At 35.7% G+C, this 22,551-nt stretch overlaps 1 protein-coding gene across 4 annotated transcripts in view; it reads left to right on the forward strand.

The window, feature by feature from the left end:
* LOC114329288 (uncharacterized) overlaps window positions 1–22,551 on the forward strand; it is a 157,637-nt gene that overhangs the window by 72,519 nt on the left and 62,567 nt on the right. For all 4 annotated transcript variants that reach the window (XM_050662080.1, XM_050662081.1, XM_050662082.1 and 1 more), the window contains one exon: window positions 1,169–21,503. In XM_050662080.1, the coding sequence (XP_050518037.1) occupies window positions 1,169–21,503 (20,335 nt within the window). The remainder of the gene's footprint in view (window positions 1–1,168; window positions 21,504–22,551) is intronic.

Below are 22,551 nucleotides of genomic sequence, written 5' to 3' on the forward strand. Positions count from 1 at the left end.
TTTGTCAGACGCGATGAAATTTTAAATCTCGGTTAGTTTTATCTAAGCAGATTATCTCTTATAGTTTTAGTATCTGTAGCAGATTTTCGTGAACAGCTTTTGGAAGTTTTTGATTTTATTATCGAAGGCGATGATTTTGAAAGTGGCGATACCTCGATCCGTGAAGCAATCGGTTTGAGAACTTTATTAAATACTAATGACTCTTTCAATATTTTTTTAAATATTTTTAAGACAGAGTTTGCCCAAGATATTCCTTGTTGTTCAAAATCAGTCAACTGACATTATTTATTCTAAAAATAGAATACGAAAGCTGGTGAAAAATCTCAGAGATTTTCGTAATGATAGTAGTTTCCAATATATACGCAGTGACGTTTTGGATTCGCTTGATATTTCCGAACCACCCCAAAAAAGACAACGACATGATACATATCTCGAAAAACGAGTAAGTATATCTTGAAATTTTGGATACCTACTATTATATGCAAATAGATACTCGTTTTTCGAATTTTGAAGATTTGCAAATTTTTGACCTATTTGATGATTTAAAATTTAAAAGTTACGTTCGCCAAAGAATTTTCAAGATATTTATTATTACAAGTTAGGTACTTAAAAATTATGCTGGTCCAAATATTTTCAGAAAGTGATATAAGTTGCACAATATGTATGTATTGTACTATGTAGTAAGTACTGCAATTCATTACAACAAACTGTTTATCAATTTTATTATTACCACCAATTTCTGCCTAAAAAAAACGGGATTTACCTTGTCTCAAAAGAATCAACACGTATTGTCGAAACACCATGAAACAAGAGAGAATGTCAAGTACATCAAATAAAAAAAAAGCAAAAAACAACAAAATCTCCTATGATGAATTAAGCCTTTTAGTTTGATGGTATACCTATATGAGGAGACAAAAAAACCTTGCCGACCCTGTCTCCAAGGCCACGAGCCGCCACTGCATAGGAAGTATGATTCCTACTTTCCAATCTTCTGAAATGACTTCTAGTGTCGATATGCGGTCAATTAGTTTATGGATACGCTTCCACCATTATTTATCAGTTTTGCAATTATTCCATATATGTGCCAGGTGCTTTGTTATTTTTGTTTACTGGTACCTAATATTATAACTAAGTTATTCTTAATCAAATAATCAATATCGCTTTTTAGGAAGAATTACAAACAATAGACGAAGAAGCTCCAGAGGAAGACGATCTAGAAATCAAAGTAGAAGCAGTCGCCCAGTCGGAATATGAAGTTAACAATTCAAAAAGTAAAAATCTGGTTTATACAATTTGCTTAGACGAGAGTGGATTAGAAAGCGATGAAGAACTTGTATATTTAAGCAAAGAGTCAGAAACGAGAAGAAAAAGGCCTAAAAGAAGACCTAAAAACGGAAGAATTAATAATATACGTTCAGAACCCAGAATTGTCGATAACGATGAATTAATAAGGGAACTGGATGCTGTAATAACGCGAAATAGTAATGTGAATATTATAGAACTGAGTGATGGGGACTCACTGGATTGTTTCACTGCGACTAATGATCAACATGCTTCGTGTACGGAGGTGAAAAGCGAAGAAGAAGATTCAGGCGACGACATAATTTGTGTTGAAGATAAAACTAAAACTGACTCGGTATCCCGAGAAACATCTCAAACATTGGTGCATAATAAATCAGACCCTGCAAAAGATTCTGAAGTATCAAGCAATGCAGATTCGACAAATCAAGTAGATACAAATGAGTGCAAAGTAAGTCGCACGAATGGTGATGAATATCTAGTAATTGAACCAAAAACAACAGAGTCAAAATGTATTGAATTAGATTCAGGTATAAGTGTGCCTGATTCTGAAGCCACTACTGATGGAAACCACTCCACAAAATCAGACAAACCAGAGTCAACGTCTAGTAAAATATTTTCAATTAAAAGTATATGTGACTCGGAAGCCGTTAGTGATAAAAGTCACTCCAAAATACCGGTCACAACTGAGTCAACGTTTAGTGAAATATCTTCAACTAAAAGTGTATGTGACTCTAAAGTCACTAGTGATAAACATCGCCCCAGAAAATCTGACGCGACAGAGTCGCCATGTAGTGAATTATCTTCAATTAAGAGTATATGTGACTCAGAAGCCATTAGTGACAAAAGTCACTCCAAAATACCGGACGCAACTGAGTCAACGTTTAGTGAAATATCTTCAATCAAAAGTATATGTGACTCTAAAGCCACTAGTGATAAAGATCACTCCAAAAGATCGAATATGACTGAGTCAACATGTAGTGAAATGTCTTCAATTCAAAGTATATGTGACTCTGAACCCATTAGAGATAAAAGTCACTCCAAAAAATCTGAGACGACAGAGTCAACATGTACTGAAATAGATTCACTTAAAAGTATATGTGACTCTGAAGCCACTAGTGATAAAAATCACTCCAGAAAATCTGATACGACTGAGTCAACCTGTAGTGAAATATCTTCAATGAAAAGTAGATGTGACGCTAAAGCCACAAGTGATGAAAGTAATGTACAAAAATGTGATGAAATATCTGACCGGAATACTCCAGAAGGTTCAATATTTCATGAAAATAGTAAAACTGTAGACGTGCTAGTTTCTGCTGAGTCCCATTGTGATAATTTAATACCTCAGCTTCAAAGTAGTGCTGATAAAACAATTAGAAAAAAAGTAGGTAAACAATTAATGGTACGACTAGAAAAAATTAAACGTTTAGAAACGACTACATCCAAAATATCTGATATTAAAACTAAACCAATTAAATCGTCTGTTGAGTCTGAGTGCGACAGTGACAAACAACTGAAGAAAAATACTGAGACTTCTACTACATCTAAAAAAGAATATTCTTTGAGTTCATATTCCGATTTTGAGAAAAAATACTTAACCAATCTAATGCTATCTTCAGATTGGGAAGGAAATACTGCAAGTTCTCCTGAATCATCTGCTGAAAATGAATTAGATGCTCAGAAAATTTGCGCTGCGGAGAAAATAGAACCATCTGAACAAATCGAAAGTGGATCTAAAGGTTCAGCAGCTGATGTTCCACAGATCTTAAAGGATTACGAAACCGATGTCATCAATGAGAAAGCTGATGGTTCCAACACTGATTTAATACAAGGCATGCAAAGAGTAGAAGGTGAGGAATGGGGTATTACACATGCAGAAATAACTCGAATAACCCAAGAAATGATTGATATTGAAATCGCTGGATCAAGTGTTCAAGCTGTCCAGAGTCTGGTAGTTCCAGTGAATTCAGATTCAACTGAAACATTTCAGAATGTAGAAGTTGGCGAAGTGAGTCATCTCATTGACGAGGATAATGTTGATTCTGGTACTAATTTGACTAAAACTAGTCAGGAAGAAGTTGGTCTCATTAATGCTAAAAGTACTGATTTTCAACCTGATTCAGTACAAGCGAGTCAGGAAGAGCACGATATAGGTGTTGGTCATATTGATCACGAAACCAATAATTTGATTCAAACTACACATCAATTAGTTGAAGATAAAGACATTATTATCGAAGTTATGACAAAAACTAATAATATCCTAGAAGAAAAAGACAGTACCGTTAATGATGATAATAATAGTGCATCTTCAGAGACTGACACAGTTTGTTCAACGCAGGAAGACCATGAGGACAAATCTACCACCGTTATTGACCAGAAAACTTCTAAGTTAGTAGATGATCTGATTCAGGTTAAACAAAAAGGAAAAGATGTTGAAGAATCTAAGGTTACAGTTGAAAATACGGATCATTCAAGTAGTGACGTGGTCTCTTCAGTTCAAAAACACGAAGATAAAACGATTAATCTCATTGAACAGGAAAGTTCTAATACAGATAGAGACATGGTTCAGCTTAAACAAAAAGTTTATGGTGATGAGGATAGCAAGGTTACCAATGAAAATAGTGATGATCATTCAGATATTCACGTTTGTTCTACACAAGAACATGAAGATAAAAGTACCAATCCCATTAACCAAGAAAGTTATACTTCAGAAACTGACTGGATTGAGGTTAAACAAAAAGTTTGTGGTGATGAAGATACTAAAATTAGTGATGAAACTAGTGAACATGAAGATAAAAATACCAATATCATTGACCTAGAAAGTTATAGCTCAGAAAACGACCGGATTCAACATGAACACAATGTTTGTGGTGATGAAAATAGTCAGATTAGCGATCAAGATAGTGATCCAGTGAATGAAAATAAAGATAGAAGTACAAATCTCAGTAACCAGGAAGATTTTAATTCAGAAAGTGACCTGATTCATCTTAAAGAAAAAATAGTTGATGATGAAGATAAGATTCGAGATGAAAATAGTGATCATTCTGATAGTGACATGATTTGTTCAACACAAGAACATGACAATACCGATCTCACGAATCAGGAAGGGCCTAATTCAGAAAAGGACCTAATTCAGCCTGAACCTAAAATTACTGACGATGAGGATACTAAGGTTGAAAATAGTGATCATTTAGTTACTGATTTGGTTTGTTCACAAGAACAAAAGGAGGACGTAAATACCAACTTAAATGACGAAAGCTGTTCTAATGCAGAAAGTAACTTGAATCAAATTAAACAAAAATTAGGCGATGACGAAGATAATAAGGTTGGCAATGAAAATAGTGATAATTCCGGTACTGTCACAGTCTGTTCAACCCAGGACCAGCATGATGAAAATACAAAGGTTACCAATGAAAATAGTGACATGGAATCTTTAAGACAAGCACAAACAGTAGGTGATGTTGAAGATACTAAGAAGAGCGATGACAATAGTGATCACGTAGATAGTGACATGGTTTGTTCAACACAATCGGAACATGAGGAACTGATTCAGTTGAAACAAAAAGTAGATGATGTTGAAGATACTAAGGATAGCGGTGAAAATAGTGATCACTTAGATAGTGGCATGGTTTGTCCAACGCAAGCACAACATGAGGAAAGAAGTAACCTAAATTCAGAAAGTGAACTGATTCAGTCCAAACAAAGCCTAAGTGATATTAAAGATACTAAGGATAGCGATGAAAATAGTGATCACATAGATAGTGACATGGTTTGTTCAACACAATCAGAACATGAGGAGCTGATTCAGTTGAAACAAAAAGTAGGTGATGTTGAAGATACTAAGGATAGCGATGAAAATAGTGGTCACTTAGATAGTGACATGGTTTGTCCAACACAAGCACAACATGAGGAAAGAAATAAAGTAAATTCAGAACGTAAACTGATTCAGTCCAAACAAAGCCTAAGTAATATTGAAGATGCTAAGGATAGCGATGAAAATAGTGATCACATAGATAGTGACATGGTTTGTTCAACACAATCAGAACATGAGGAGCTGATTCAGTTGAAACAAAAAGTAGGTGATGTTGAAGATACTAAGGATAGCGATGAAAATAGTGATCACATAGATAGTGACATGGTTTGTTCAACACAATCAGAACATGAGGAGCTGATTCAGTTGAAACAAAAAGTAGGTGATGTTGAAGATACTAAGGATAGCGATGAAAATAGTGATCACATAGATAGTGACATGGTTTGTCCAACACAAGCACAACATGAGGAAAGGAATAAAATAAATTCAGAAAGTGAACCGATTCAGTCCAAACAAAGCCTAAGTAATATTGAAGATACTAAGGATAGAGATAAAAATAGTGATCACATAGATAGTGACATGGTTTGTCCAACACAATCAGAACATGAGGAAAGAAATAAAGTAAATTCAGAAAGTGAACTGATTCAGTCCAAACAAAGCCTAAGTAATATTGAAGATACTAAGGATAGCAATGAAGATAGTGATCATTTAGATAGTGAAACGGTTTGTGCGTCGATTGAACAGTACGAGGACATAAATACTAGCATGATTGACAATCGCATGTCTAGTTCTGAAACTGACCCAATTCAACAACCAACAGTACACGATGATGCAGATACTCAGATTAGTGATGCAAATACTGACATTATTTGTGCATCACCTGAACAAATTGAGAACATTAACACTAAAACAATTGCCGATGACCGTTTGAGTTCAGAGAGTGATTCGATTCAGCAACCAACTGTACATGATGATGCAGATACTCAGATTAGTGATGCAAATACTGACATTATTTGTGCATCACCTGAACAAATTGATGACATTGACACTAAAACAATTACCGATGACCGTTGTAGTTCAGAGAGTGATCCGATTCAGCAACCAATAGTACATGATGACGAAGATACTAAGGTTAGCGATGAAAATATTGAAAATTCAGTTTTGTCAACTCAGAGAGAAAATAATTTTGACCTCACTATTGACATCGACAGTGAGCTTCTCCAAGTTACACAAATGGAGGATTACGAAAAAAACACTAACGTAGAGAATAATGATTTCTTAGATAGTGGTGGTTCTTCAAGACAAGAAGTATTACATGATAATACATCTGTCAGCACGGTTGATGATCAAAATGCTCTTCCAAGCACTAATTCAGTTCATCCCACACTAGAAGTAGTAGATGATGAAGGAGCTGAGCTCATTGTAGAGGAAACTATGGAATTAGAAAGCGATTTCATAGAAGTATCACAGGAAGAAGTTGCCACTGATTGCTACTTAGAAGGTGCAAATGAATTTGTAGATCCTGGAAGTGATGATATTAAACAAATTTCTGAAGACCTTCAAACGACCAGTGTTGAAAAACAGCTACAAGAAACTGAAAACTGCAAAGATAATGACTTAGCTACTTTTTCATCTTTTACCGAAGAAGTTACTCAAGAATTTAAGGATGAACACTCTTCAGAGATGTCTAAAACACAGTCACAAGTTGAAGAGTCAAAAAAAACAATATGTCTACATGAAAAAGAAGTATTAGTTGCTTCACAAATGCACGAAACAACTGAAGATGCAGTCGAATATATACCGCACATGAAAGATAACATTGAGAAGAGTACAGGAATAGAAGAAATAAATGAAACAGTAGAACAAGCCGATTTTAACGTAATCACTGAAAATGATGAAATTATCTCTGAAGCTGAGTTGGATATTCAAACAGATGTAGTTGTCGAAATATATAAGCAAGATCCTGAAGATAACATGAATGCAGACGAACAAGAGGTGAATCCAAGTAAAGACAGTGTAGCTACTAGTAATTTGCAGCACAATACCGAATTCGGATCTGAAGAACTATTGAATCAAGATGAACAAGAAAATGTGGTGGAAGAACCAAGTCCAGAGTATGAAAGCATTATCTCACCGCAACAGGACTCGGAAAAAGAAGATTCAGATCTTCAGCAGGTTACTAATGATCTTCAATGCATTAACGATAATATCAATAAAAACACGCCAAATACGACTGTATTGGCAGAAATCGATAATAACGAAGAAAATCTCCCTGCGACTCTTGCTGACGCAGTTTTAAGTCAGAGTAACAACGGAAGTCAAGGAATAGAAGTTGGTGAGAAGTCCAGCGAACATATAGAAGATAGTTTTGTCAATGAAGTTATCGTTGGTACAAATATGGAGAAACAAGATGACATACCGTTGGAAATTGAGAATGCTTCAAACCAAATTTACACCGAAGTGACAGCAAAAGAAATCATGCACCCTGAAGATAAAGCATCGATTATATTCGAGACTCCTACCCCAGTGGTGGTCAATGAAGAAGTTTTTCCAACTTCTGCAGAAGCTGAAGGTGAATCATCGATACTATTTGAGACCCCTCATGAGGACCTTTTTCCAAGTTCTGTAGGATCGCAAGTTCACACTGTGCAGTTGCTACATGGCGCAGTCACTAGCGATTGGTCGAAAATTAACAGCCTAGATAGAAGTTTTACTTTGGAGAAACAAAACTATAACCTCAATTGGGATATATACAAAGAGGCGGTGGTGACACAAGAGGCAAGTGGCGGTTTGGATCTACTAGCCCAAACGGCAGAAAGAATACGAGATCAAGAAACAGAGATGTATGTGCCAAGTACCAAGAAAGATAATATGGCAGAAAGAATACTAGATAAAAAAACAGAGATATATGTTCCAAGTACCAAGAAAGCTGATTCGGCAGAAAAAATACGTGATCAAGTTGTTCCAAGTACGAAGAAACAACGAAAAAGTATACCCCGGAAGTTGGATTTGAAGGAGCTGGGAGAGAAAAATGTAAAGGAGAGAAAAATTGTAAGTCGTAAGCAGAAAAAAGATGTCACAAAGGAATCTGAAAATGAAGAGAAACGTGTGACCAGGAGCGCCTATAGAAGGCATTTTATCGATGATATTCTGAAACCACAGGAATTTAAGAACACTCCTCCGATCAATAATGTTAAAATTCACCAATTACCCGATATCATTACTACTAAAGACACTACTGATACCGATAGTAATGATAGTGAATGTAATAAATTGTTTATTGATGACAAGAAAGACAATGACATTAGTGTCTATGAACAAGACACAGAAGAAGAACATCTCGAGTTTCGTAGTAAGGTTCCTCCTAAAACTACTACTACCGTTTCAAAGAAAACAAAAACAACCGTAAAAATTAAGAAAGTAATTAGAAAAGCTGACAAAAAGAAGATTTCCCGCGCAGATGAAAGTGGCACTAAGCTCATGGTCAACATACAGACAGATCTCATCTCTGAAGAGACCCGAGATGGGTTTTTTGAAGAAAATACCCCCTCTAACAAACTACAGACACACGTGGAGTTACAAACTGTTAAAACAACTGAAAGTTGTAATAAAACAAAGATAGAAACTCCACGTATAACCGCTATCAAAAGTGAAAGCTGTAATAAAACCACCGAGACAAATTTTAGAAGTGATTATCAACTTTTAGGAAACCAATCATTGCATTATTCAGTTTCTACTCCACCAAAATTACGCTATAAGTTGGCTTGCAAAAACAACGTCAAATCAATTGTTGAAAGTATGGAACGAGTTAAAACTGAAGAACTACATCACCAAGTGAGTTCGTCACGCGAAAATATCCGTGAGGTTCCTGTAGATACACCTTTGATTAAGATAACACCAGGTGAAGAAAAGTATCTACTGAGGGATCTTTCCACTGTTTCATCGGACCATAAAAAAAGTATTGCTGATTCGATGAATTTAGTGGAAGCATTTATAGCGTCTGAAACTAATAAATCTATTGAATCATATAATAAAGTTTTTATTACCAATGTTGACATGGACCCTATTGTTCCAGTATCAAATATGGATGCTGTATCTGCTCAGATACCTAAAACAGAATTACGGAAACAAGAATTGGTTATAACACACAAGAATGTTAATAATACTGTTCTTGAGAAGATCACAGATGATAAAAATGCTGAAGTTACTACTAAAAACTTGGAGAAACGATGTAAAAGTCAAATATCGCAACAAGACTTGATTATGGTACCTCAACAAATCGATGATATTGATAAGATCGAAACTAAAAAACAGTCCCATGATCCAAACGTAATTTTTCAAGAACCGCATCTGGAAATTCGTTGTAAAAAGCTGGAAAGACGGCGTGAAACTGAAGTACTGGAACCACAATCAGTTGCTGTAACTGATGCTATCAATGATAGTGCTTCTCGTCAAGAGTTAGATACAAAAACACAGTCAAACGTAACTTTTGAAAAACCGAATTTGGAAATTCATTGTAAAAAGCTGGAAAGACGGCGTAAAACTGAAGTACTTGAACCACAATCTATTGCAGTACCTGACACTGTCAATGATAGTGCTTCTCGTGAAGAGTTAGATGCAAAAACACAGTCAAACGAAACTTTTCAAAAACCGAATCTGGAAATTCGTTGTAAAAAGCTGGAAAGACGGCGTAAAACTGAAGTACTCGAACCACAATCTGTTGCAGTACCTGATACTGTCGATGAGAGTGCTTCTCGTGAAAAATTAGATGCAAAAACTGAGTCAGACGCAAGTTTTCAAAAACCGAATTTGGAAATTCGTTGTAAAAAGCTGGAAAGACGGCGTAAAACTGAAGTATTCGAACCACAACCTGTTGCAGTACCTGATACTGTCAATGATAGTGCTTCTCGTGAAGAGTTAGATGCAAAAACACAATCAAACGAAACTTTTCAAAAACCGAATCTGGAAATTCGTTGTAAAAAGCTGGAAAGACGGCGTAAAACTGAAGTACTCGAACCACAATCTGTTGCAGTACCTGATACTGTCGATGAGAGTGCTTCTCGTAAAAAATTAGATGCAAAAACTGAGTCAGACGCAAGTTTTCAAAAACCGAATTTGGAAATTCGTTGTAAAAAGCTGGAAAGACGGCGTAAAACTGAAGTACTTGAACCACAATCTATTGCAGTACCTGACACTGTCAATGATAGTGCTTCTCGTGAAGAGTTAGATGCAAAAACACAGTCAAACGAAACTTTTCAAAAACCGAATCTGGAAATTCGTTGTAAAAAGCTGGAAAGACGGCGTAAAACTGAAGTACTCGAACCACAATCTGTTGCAGTACCTGATACTGTCGATGAGAGTGCTTCTCGTGAAAAATTAGATGCAAAAACTGAGTCAGACGCAAGTTTTCAAAAACCGAATTTGGAAATTCGTTGTAAAAAGCTGGAAAGACGGCGTAAAACTGAAGTACTTGAACCACAATCTATTGCAGTACCTGACACTGTCAATGATAGTGCTTCTCGTGAAGAGTTAGATGCAAAAACACAGTCAAACGAAACTTTTCAAAAACCGAATCTGGAAATTCGTTGTAAAAAGCTGGAAAGACGGCGTAAAACTGAAGTACTCGAACCACAATCTGTTGCAGTACCTGATACTGTCGATGAGAGTGCTTCTCGTGAAAAATTAGATGCAAAAACTGAGCCAGGCGCAAGTTTTCAAAAACCGAATTTGGAAATTCGTTGTAAAAAGCTGGAAAGACGGCCTAAAACTGAAGTATTCGAACCACAACCTGTTGCAGTACCTGATACTGTCAATGATAGTGCTTCTCGTGAAGAGTTAGATGCAAAAACACAATCAAACGAAACTTTTCAAAAACCGAATCTGGAAATTGGTTGTAAAAAGCTGGAAAGACGGCGTAAAACTGAAGTACTCGAACCACAATCTGTTGCAGTACCTGATACTGTCGATGATAGTGCTTCTCGTGAAAAATTAGATGCAAAAACTGAGTCAGGCGCAAATTTTCAAAAACCTAATTTGGAAATTCGTTGTAAAAAGCTGGAACGACGGCGTAAAACTGAAGTATTTGAACCACAACCTGTTGCAGTACCTGATACTGTCAATGATAGTGCTTCTCATGAAGAGTTAGATGCAAAAACACAGGAAAACATAACTTTTCAAAAGCTGAATCTGGAAATTCGTTGTAAAAAGCTGGAAAGACGGCGTAAAACTGAAGTACTCGAACCACAATCGGTTGCTGTGCCTGATACTGTCAATGATAGTGCTTCTCGTGAAGAGCTAGATGCAAAAACTGAGTCAGACGCAAGTTTTCAAAAACCGAATTTGGAAATTCGTTGTAAAAAGCTGGAAAGACGGCGTAAAACTGAAGTACTCGAACCACAACCTATTGCAGTACGTGATACTGTCAATGATAGTGCTTCTCGTGAAGAGCTAGATGCAAAAACACAGTCTGGTAGCAAGGTTGATTCAAATATTAATAATCAGATATCTAATGCTGATATTGTTACTAAAAGAGTGGGAAAACGGCGCCTAACACAAGTATGTGACGATATTGCTTCAAACATCAATCAGGTACCAAATGTTGAATTGACCGCTAAAAAGGTGGGAAAGCGACGCAAGACGACACACGAGTTTCAACTAACATCTAAGAATATAGGTATTTCTTCCCCTGTAGAATTAGAAGCTAAAAAACAATTTGATAACAGTATTGATCCAAGTATCAGTCATGAGGTACCAAATGTCGAATTTACCCATAAAAAAATAGGAGCACGACGTAAAACAATTGTATTGGAACTAGAACCAATTAATGCACCTGAGAATATAGATGATGTTTCTTCTCGTGAAGAGTTAAATACCGAAAAACAACCTGATACCAACATCGATTCAAGTATCAGTCATCAGGTATTAAATGCAGATGTTACCCCTAAAAAGGTAGGAAGACGACGTAAGACACAAGTGTTGCAAGTAGATTCAATTATAGCACCTGAAGACATAGATGCTATTCCTTCTCTTGAAGAGTTAAATACCAAAAAACAGCCTGATACCAACATCGATTCGACTATCAGTCACCAGATATCAAATGTAGATGTTTCCTCTAAAACGGTGGAAACACGAAGCAAAACAAAAGGATTACAACTAGAATCAGTTACAAAACCTGAGAATATAGGTGCTATTTCTTCTGTTGAAGAATTAAATACTGAAATACAGCCTGATATCAACAGTGATCCAAGTATCAGTCATCAGCTACCAAATGTAGAATTTACCCCTAAAAAGGTTGGAAAACGACGAAAAACTCGAGTAGATTCAATTATAGTACCTGAGAACATAGGTGCTATTTCTTCTCTTGAAGAATTAAATGCTGAAAAACAACCTGCTATCAAAATTGATCCGAGTATCAGTCATCAGGTACCAAATGTAGAAGTTACCTCTAAAAAGGTGGGAAAAGGATGTAAAACAAAAGTATTGCAACTAGAACCAGTTACAATACCTGTGAATATCGACAATGTTTCTTCTCTTAAAGAATTAAATGCAGAAAAAGAACCTGATATCAACATTGATCCAAGTATCAGTCATCAGGTACCAAATGTAGAAGTTACCTCTAAAAAGGTGGGAAAAGAACGTAAAACAAAAGTATTGCAACTAGAACCAGTTACAACACCTGTGAATATCGAAAATGTTTCTTCTCTTAAAGAATTAAATGCAGAAAAACAACCTGATATCAACATTGATCCAAGTATCAATCAACAGGTACCAAATGTGGAGTTTATCCACAAAAAGGTGGGAAATCGACGTAAGACATTGCAACTAGAACCAATTACAGCACCTGAGAACTTAGACGATGTTTCTTCTCTTAAAGAATTAGATGCTAAAAAACAAACAGACAACAAAATTGATCCAAGCAGCAATCGTCAGGTGCCAAATAAGGAATTTAATTCAAAAGAGGCAGGAAAACGACGCAAGACACGACTGAAATCAGTTGCAGTATCTGAGAGTACTTTTGATGAAGACACCATTCAACAAACGAATACTGAAGTTAATCCTGGCAATCTGGAAGAAAAACTTAACACTGTATCTATGCAGCAAGAATCAGTTGGATCGCCTGAAAGCGTTGATGATGTTCCTTTAGATATCCGAGTAAAAAGAGGAAGTCAAGAAAAGGAAAATTTCCAGGGAGATATTTCTACTCACGAATATACGACTGACGATAATATTTCGCAGAATTTAGAGGAAATACCCTGTACTGAAAAAGGGATATTTCAAGAAACCCCTAACGAAGAAATTGTGGAAAAAGTACAACAAACCAGTGATGATACAGATACAAATCTTCAACAACCAAATATTGAAGTTTCTCCTGATAACTTAAAGGATAATCTTACAGCAGAACCAATCGGGTCACCAGAGAGTGTCGATGATATTCCTTTAAATCTTCGCGTAATGCAAGTGGAGCATGGACCTGAAGAAAAAAATCTTTCACAAGATTCTTTAGCTGAGTTACATTTAACGTCTAAAAAAGGCTCTAATGTTTCTAACAAATTGAAAGAAGCTCTTGCACAGCTAGAAGTGGTTAGTAAATCCATTGGAGAATCACAACAAACAGTTGATGAAGAAAATAATCTTTCCAAAGACGCCAAGTTGCAACCAATAACTGGCGAAAAGAAAATTAAAATATTATCTGATGTATTAATTTCCCCAAAAAGGGAAGCTATAACTTCTTCTGCTATAATCCAAACACAATCGAAGTTAGATTTCGATGTAAGTGACGTTAAAATCGTTATGGATATCAACCAAGACAAGAGTGAGCACCATAGCATAAAAGGAAAAGGGAGAACGAGGCGACCAACTAAGAAAAATGCGGAAATTCTTCATGAGAGCGTGAATAAAGCGTTGAGAAATGAAGATAAACCACAAATACATTTGGAAGGGGAAGAGAAACACGAAATCGTTAATCAAGAAATTAAAATAATAAAAGATAGACAGAATATTAATAAAAATAAGAAAACATCTGCTGCTATTAGCTTTGAATGCGTGTCTAGTGAAGAATCCAAAAAAGTTTCAAGTAAAACCAAATGTAACATTCTGAAACCAAAAGATATTGAAAGTCAGGATGCAAACACTAACAAATCACATTTGGAAAGAAGTAAAAGACGTAGTTCACTGGATGATGTAGTGGTAAAAACAAAAGACAAACAGGTGACATTCTCAAGTCAAATTGAGGAGATCGGAAAGAAAGATGCAAGTTTAGATAGAGAGCAAGGAAAAAGAAGTGAAAAGAAAAACCAAGCACTAAAGAATCGGAATAATGAAAAAGAAGATCAAGCCGCAAGTTTAGATACAGAAAAAGCGACAGATTCTCTGAAGAACAAAACGGAAAAAGTATCTGATGATGTGGGTTCAAATAAAAAGAAACTGAAATCGACACGCAATGACAATATTCTTGACAAGAAAATAGAAGTATTTGAAGAAGTTGAAATCGAAAGTCAAATATCACACGAAAGAAAACCGAGAAGAATATCAGTTATGTATGATGACGAAGAGATAAATGATTTAATTAAGAAGTATGTAGAAGACACCTCAATTGTAGAACCCCAACTGAATAGAACAGCTGTGGAAAATAAATGTAAAACTCATAGACGCAAATCGGATAGTAAAACGGCCGTACAAACTCAAAAATCTGAGGTACAGCCATCTGTTACCCAACGAAGAGTACGAAATGACAGGTCAAAATCTTGTACAGAATATGACATAAGATCGAAAAAATCTTCAAATGAAAAAGCATCCGAATCCAAAAGATCCAAATCAGTATCTACGCCTGAAATTGACAAAAAACTTGCACTTGATAAGCCGAAGATGCTACAAGATAGTATGCTACCAGCTGGACCAACAACCAAGCTACGATCAAGGTCTGCTTCTAAAGATGACAAGGAAAAAATTACGTCTGAAGAATCCAATAAACTTTCACAATTAACTCAGCTGCCAGCTGAACATACAACCAAGCGACGATCAAGATCTACTTCTAAAGATAATAATGAAAAAATTACGTCTGAAGAATCCAGTAAACTTTCACAATCAATTAAGGATCCTGAAATGCAACCAAACATTAGAAAATTAAGATCAAAATCTACATGTATAACGGAGCCGGAAAAAATGTTAAGGCAACCTCAAGAATTATCTGAGTCCACCTTAAAGAGATCAGACTCAAATGAAAGACGACTAAGATCGAAGTCTACAACTGAACAGTCCAAAATTGAACAAAATGTGCCAAAACAACCTAAAAATAGCCAAGATGTGATTACTTCTACATCAGAAATTACTGAGCAGTTACCTAAAAGAAGACTACGTTCAAAAACAATAACCAATGAATGCTCGACCGACAATAAACAGGATGACACTAATTCTGAAAAACAGACCGAGTCATTACTGACAAATCTGCCTGAAAAGAAGTTAAGTTTGAAGACAACACTGAACACGGAAGTTCGAAAGGATCTACCAGAAACTAAACATATTACAGCAGATGTTGATGAGATCGAAACCAAAAAACAACCCGATGATCCAAACCTAACTTTTCAAAAATCGAACCTGGAAATTCGTTGTAAAAAGCTGGAAAGACGGCGTAAAACTGAAGTACTGGAACCACAATCAGTTACAGTACCTGATCCTGTCAATGATAGTGCTTCTCGTGAAGAGTTAGATGCAAAAACACAATCAAACGTAACTTTTCAAAAACCAAATCTGGAAATTCGTTGTAAAAAGCTGGAAAGACGGCGTAAAACTGAAGTACTCGAACCACAATCTGTTGCAGTACCTGATACTGTCGATGATAGTGCTTCTCGTGAAAAATTAGATGCAAAAACTGAGACAGACGCAAGTTTTCAAAAATCGAATTTGGAAATTCGTTGTAAAAAGCTGGAAAGACGGCGTAAAACTGAAGTACTCGAACCACAATCTGTTGCAGTACCTGACACTGGCAATGATAGTGCTTCTCGTGAAAAGTTAGATGCAAAAACACAGGCAAACGTAAGTTTTCAAAAACCAAATCTGGAAATTCGTTGTAAAAAGCTGGAAAGACGGCGTAAAACTGAAGTACTCGAACCACAATCTGTTGTAGTACCTGATACTGTCGATGATAGTGCCTCTCGTGAAAAATTAGATGCAAAAACTGAGCCAGACGCAAGTTTTCAAAAACCGAATTTGGAAATTCGTTGTAAAAAGCTGGATAGACGGCGTAAAACTGAAGTACTCGAACCACAATCTTTTGCAGTACCTGACACTGTCAATGATAGTGCTTCTCATGAACAGTTAGATGCAAAAACACAGGCAAACGTGACTTTTCACCCGCTTTTTACAGCAGAACTTAAGTCACTAACAGGTAAAGAAAAATTGGAAGCAACTACATTGTCTGACGATAAACAGCTTGTATGTATTTCCAGACTCAAAGAGACACTCAAAAAAGCACTCGAAGTCAATAAAGAGACTGTTCCAACTAAAACGACAAAGGTCCTAAAAGAAAACCCCAAAGAGGGCACTTCTTCAGCTTCAAAAGTAGCAGAAGAATCGGTAAAGATAAACACACGATCGCATGATTCAAAGTCAAAGACGAAGAAATCAAAATATCACAAAGAACACAAGCCTCTTTCAGATACCACAGCAACAAAATCGAAATTAACCAACGAGGAAGACCAAAATTTACCAATACCGAGTGTATGTCCAAGTGAAATTGAAAGTTCTGTAACTGTACCAGACGCTTCACAAAAGATTAGAGAAACGAGGAAGAATAAACAGGAGCCAATCAAAGATGCCATCATCGATAAGAAGAAGACAAAGGATCCAACTTTTATAGACAAAGAACTGAGAGTAATTTTATACAGAGATAATCATGAAAATAAAAAGACTTCAACAGAACTACAAGAAATTTCTGTGAAATCAAAAGGGATGGAAGAAAGCATTGTCAAAACACCTGATACGATATCAGAATCCAAAGATTTAGATATGAGTAGTGAGAAGGAAGATACTAAAGTAGCAGAAACTAAAGAAAAAATAGTAGATGCTGAAGAATCTACAATGATAGAACACAAAAACATTCTTTCTTCGTCCATTTCTGTCGCCGATGACACGGAGAACTGTAAATCTGATGGATCAATTGATCAAACGTCATCTGAAAGCCAAAGTAATGTAACACTCATAAAGGATCAACTCAACGTATCAGAAGTATCTTCTTCTATAACACACAATGACACCCAAAAAGATGTTGAAGCTAAACTCACAGTAGTTGAACAACCGGCACTAGAAAATCAAATTAATAGTGATATAAAGTCAAAACAGAATGAATATGAGACAATATTAGAAGTAACTTCGTCAGAATCGAACAAAGATCAAGAAAATCGCATAAAATCAATTGAATCTAACGTTGAACAAACCTCACAAGATACTGATGTGCCTGCAGTGAATAAACCTGATGTAGTGTCGGAAGTATCTTCTTCAGAATTATACAATGAGATCCAAGCAGAACATACAAAACCTGTTGAATCTGTGGACCGACTAGTTGAACAAGTGCCAATAGAATCTCAAATAATTGAACATACATCTGAGATACCAGAAATTTCGTCTTCAGAAACATGCAGTGAGATCCAAGATAATCAATCTAAACCTATTAATGAACCAGTTGAAGAAAATTTGCTTGAAGATCAAACCAATACTGATATTAAAACCACAGAGAATATATCTGACGGAATATCAGAAATATCATGTTCAGAAACATACAATAAGATTCAGAAAGATGTAGTAAAATCTACCGAAGTACCAGATGAACAAACGTCAACTGAAACTGAGATTAGTGATAGTGCAATGGTCACAGAAGACAAGTCTGACGAAATATCTTCTTCAAAAACTTCGGATGAGGTACAAGACATGAAAATTAGACCTGCTGATGTACCAGATGTATCTGCTGATATAATAGATGTATCTGCAGATGTACCAGATGTATCTACTGATGTACCAGATGTATCTACTGATGTACCAGATGTATCTGCTGATGTACCAGATGTATCTGCTGATGTAGCAGATGTACCAGACGACCAAATATCAACCGAAAGTCAGATCAATGATAGTATAATGGTTCAACTAGATAAATCTGTCGAAATATCTAAAATTTTCAATGAACTACAAGAAGTGAATGTAAGACTAGCTGATGTGCCAGATGACGACGAAAAGTTAACCGAAAATCTAATTAATGCTAGTATATTGGCTACTACCGAAGATAATTCAAACGAAATCTCTTCTTCAAAAACTTCCAATGAGGTACAAGAAGTGAATATACTGTCTACTAATGTAGCAGATGACCAAATCTCAATCAAAAGTAAAATCACTGATAGTGTATTGGTTACAGCAGATAACTCTGTCGAACTATCGAAAATTTCCAATGAGATACTAGAGGGAAAAGAACGATCTGATTCACCAGTTGAGGTAATGGCAAATGTTAACAAGATTGACGATAGTATAAAGCAATCTGAGAAAATATTGGAACCTTTAGATTATGTAAAAGAAGATGCAATAGCAATTCAAGAACAACCTATACCATTAGAACAGAAATCTAAATCATCTCCATATGTTGAAGTTGCATGTTCATCAAGAGGCGACTTAATTATTTCAGAAAAACCAGAAATTCTCGTTGCAGACCAGAATTATTTGAAACCTGATAAAAAATTGAAATCGAGAAAGTCTGCTTCAAGAAAAAACAAGGTTTCAGATGGAGTGATTACTAGCACAACATCATCAGGCAATAAACGTGTAAAACTGGATAAAAGTGTTGTCAGAACAAAATCGGTAAAGAAATCTACTAGTGTTTTAGATAACAAAACTAAAGACAACAAAGAAGAGAAAGTAGGATCTGATGTGCCAGTTGAGCCAATGGCAAATGTTAACAAGATTGACGATAGTATAAAGCCATCTGAGAAAACATTGGAACCTTTAGATTATGTAAAAGAAGATGCAATAGCAATTCAAGAACAATCTATATCAATAAAACAGAAATCTAAATCATCTCCACATGTTGAAGTTGCATGTTCCTCAAGAGGCGACTTAATTATTTCAGAAAAACCAGAAATTCTCATGGCAGACCACAAATCTAGAAAGTCTGCTTCAAGAAAAAACAAAGTTTCTGATGGAGTGATTACTAGCACAACAACATCAGCCAATAAACGGCTAAAACTGGATAAAAGTGTGAAGAGAAATCAAGTGATCTCCAAAAATGTTGACAGAACAAAGTCAGTAAGAAAATCTAGTAGTGTTTTGGATAAAAAACCAAAAGACACAAAAGAAGTGCCAGTAAATTTGGAACCTATATCTCAAAAAGAAATACAAGAAGAGAAAGTAGGATCTGATGTGCTAGTTGAGCCAATGGAAAAAGTTAACAAGATTGGAGAAAGTGTAAAGCCATCTGAGAGGATATTGGGATCTTTCGATGATACAAAAGAAGATCCAGTAGCAATCCAAGAGCAACCTATATCAATGGGAAAGAAATTTGAATCACCTCCATCAGTTGATGTTGCAAGTTCAGTAACAGGCGACTTTATTATTTCAGAAAAACCACAAATTCTCTTGGCAGACAAGAATCATTCGAAACATATCCTAAAATTGAAATCAACGAAGTCGGCTTCAAGAAAAAACAAAGTTTCTGATAGACTGATTTCTAGCACAACAGAATCAGACAATAAACATCTAAAACTGGATAAAAGCATGGAGAGTACAGAAACAGTAAAGAAATCTAGTAGTCTTTTAGATAATAAAACTAAAGAATCCAAAGAAGTGACAGTAAACATACGAGTTCTGAAACCGATATCTCGAAAAGAGAGAAGAAAGAGTACACCACAAAAAATTTTGAAGATTAAGTCAGGAGATAACTTAACTGATATTATTGCCACTAATGCTGAGCTATTAGAAGATAAAGATGAAAGAAAGTTGGCAGCTGAGAGTAACTTCAAAGTTGATACTACTGATCTGACCACGTTTGGTCAACAACAAGAAAATTCTGAAGAACGACTGACTACTGATGTTGCTAAAGATCATGAAGATGTAAAGATTCAATTACAAACGCTTGCTTTAATTGGTAATGAAATTCCAGATGTAGAATTGAGGTTAATAAATATTGAAGAAAGCAAGCTATCTACAGCGATTGTAAGTCAACAAATGGAGTCTGTTATAGAAGCTATCGTGCCTCCAAAGAGCAAAACAGACAAGCTAGCTGCATGTGAAGTCACCAACAAAGATTGTCTAGAATTAAACATTAGTGAACCAAATATCTCATCTTCGTGTGAACCTATGAATGAACGCACAAATACTGAGCACAATAGCAAAGAGTATCTTTCAAATTTTGATTTAATACCAACACAAGAAAAGCTAGTTGTAGAAAAGGTCTCAATTGATTATACAGAACAAGAAGAAGTAAATACTGAAAATAATAGTGGATTGGTAGTAAGCGATTTAGATATTTCGTCTTCAACGCCGTCAGATGAAGACATGAGTATTAAATCGATCAAAACTGCTAGCGAAAAATGTCCAAATTTGGATGAAATAAAATCTCAGCCCACATACTCTTCAATTCCAGAAGACCCTCAGATATTTTCTGTTGTCAAAAATTTGGAAGATGACACTGGTAAAACGTTGGAAAATACAATCTCTCCTCGAATATTCCCAGCAAGTTTACCACAGATTACACCAGAGAGTATGGAAGTCACAAGTAATGAAAATCAAGACTTTATAAGTACCATATCCAATATTCCTAATAAAGTAGAGATACATAGTGATGATTACAACACCTTCGAAGATACTGTTCAACCACCAGCACATTTTGCTTCAGATATAGATTTCACTTGCAGTAAAACTAGTAAACCTTCATTAAACATAGATACAGACGTGGATAGTGGCATAAGTAACAACAATGCATCAGTATCAAATATAGATTCCCGTAAAACACAGGTGGAAACAGATGTACAACCTTCAGTAACGACACAAGATGAAATAATTCAGAATACACCTCCTACAGAAGCTGTTGTTACACAAAATCCAATGTTAAATCTTTCATTACAAAAAGTAGATAATGCTCAGTTTTCTAGTGAGTCCCTTGAAACTCCAGATATAGAAAAATTCCTGGACACCGTTCCTTTCTTCAGCAATTCAGTACAGCAACAAGAACCAACCAGTGTTGCCGGTTTTCAAGATAAGTTTTTTAGTAACGAAAAGCCAATGGTTCAGGCAGTAAACCAAGAAAGTATTACTAGGATTCAAGACCAAATAACGCCACCAGAAATAAAGAAAGATTCATTAATACTTCATGGCAGAGGCTACCGAACTGATCAGCTACAGGAAAACATACAAAATACAGGTAATTTACATATATGTTGATTTTTTTTGTTCTGAAATTTGATCTAATTAATGAAGCAGTACTTATCCCAACAGGCCTTTTTGAGACGCATTGTCTTTTTATTTTATCACAATACTACTTGTCTACACTTTAAAATTGAGCAGCACCATGTATGTCTTTTGATACAGTTCGAAGATTGTTTTCTGTCTGTGTTACATGCGTTATCTATTTCATCTCCAGTTTTTATTTGCCACGTTGCTTTTCTGCTTACCTGATCCTCTACATCCCTGCCGTGTTGAAATTTAAGGCTGTAAAACTTCACAACAGAATGAGACGCAAGAAGATGAAGAAGATCTCAATGAAAGCCAATTTGGTTTTAGAAATGCTAGGGAGACCAGGGAGGCACTTTTTGCACTTAACATCCTATTATAAAAATGCCGTGATTAAAGAAAATATGTATTTCCATGCTTCGTGGATTTCGAAAAGGCATTCGATAATGTACAGTATGTAAAATTAATGCAGATGCTAAATATAGGAATATCTGAAAACGATATTCGTGCCATTAACAATTTGTACTGGAATCAAACTGCTATTGCAAAATTGAAGGTAACTATACCAACGAAATCTCCATACAACGAGGAATCAGACAATGTTGCAGTTTGTCTCCAACATGGTTGAATGTTTACTCGGACCAGTTATTTAAAAAGGCACTTGAGAGACAGCCGTATGGAATAAAATTCAACAGGGAACTACTTAATGTAATAAGATACATGCACAGTAGTAGGCTATTGATTATGTTCAAAATAAGAGAGCTAAAAGGAACTACAACGTTAATGGGATTTTATTGTCTCATATGGTCAATGGACATGTATATATGAAAAAACCGCGGAGTGCTACCATTTAAAGGGGTGCGTTTTTGAGAAAGGGGCGAATTAGTCCCTAGGCTCAGGGTGAATTAGGGTGAGTTTTATGCACTTTTGTTACAAACACGCCTACAGGAAAATTATTCCAGGTTAAATTTACTATCGAAATATCACATTTTAGAGTCAGCAATATTTTTTTTGCAAAA

The sequence above is a fragment of the Diabrotica virgifera genome, chromosome 9, assembly GCF_917563875.1.
Source record: "Diabrotica virgifera virgifera chromosome 9, PGI_DIABVI_V3a".
Classification (NCBI taxonomy): domain Eukaryota; kingdom Metazoa; phylum Arthropoda; class Insecta; order Coleoptera; family Chrysomelidae; genus Diabrotica; species Diabrotica virgifera.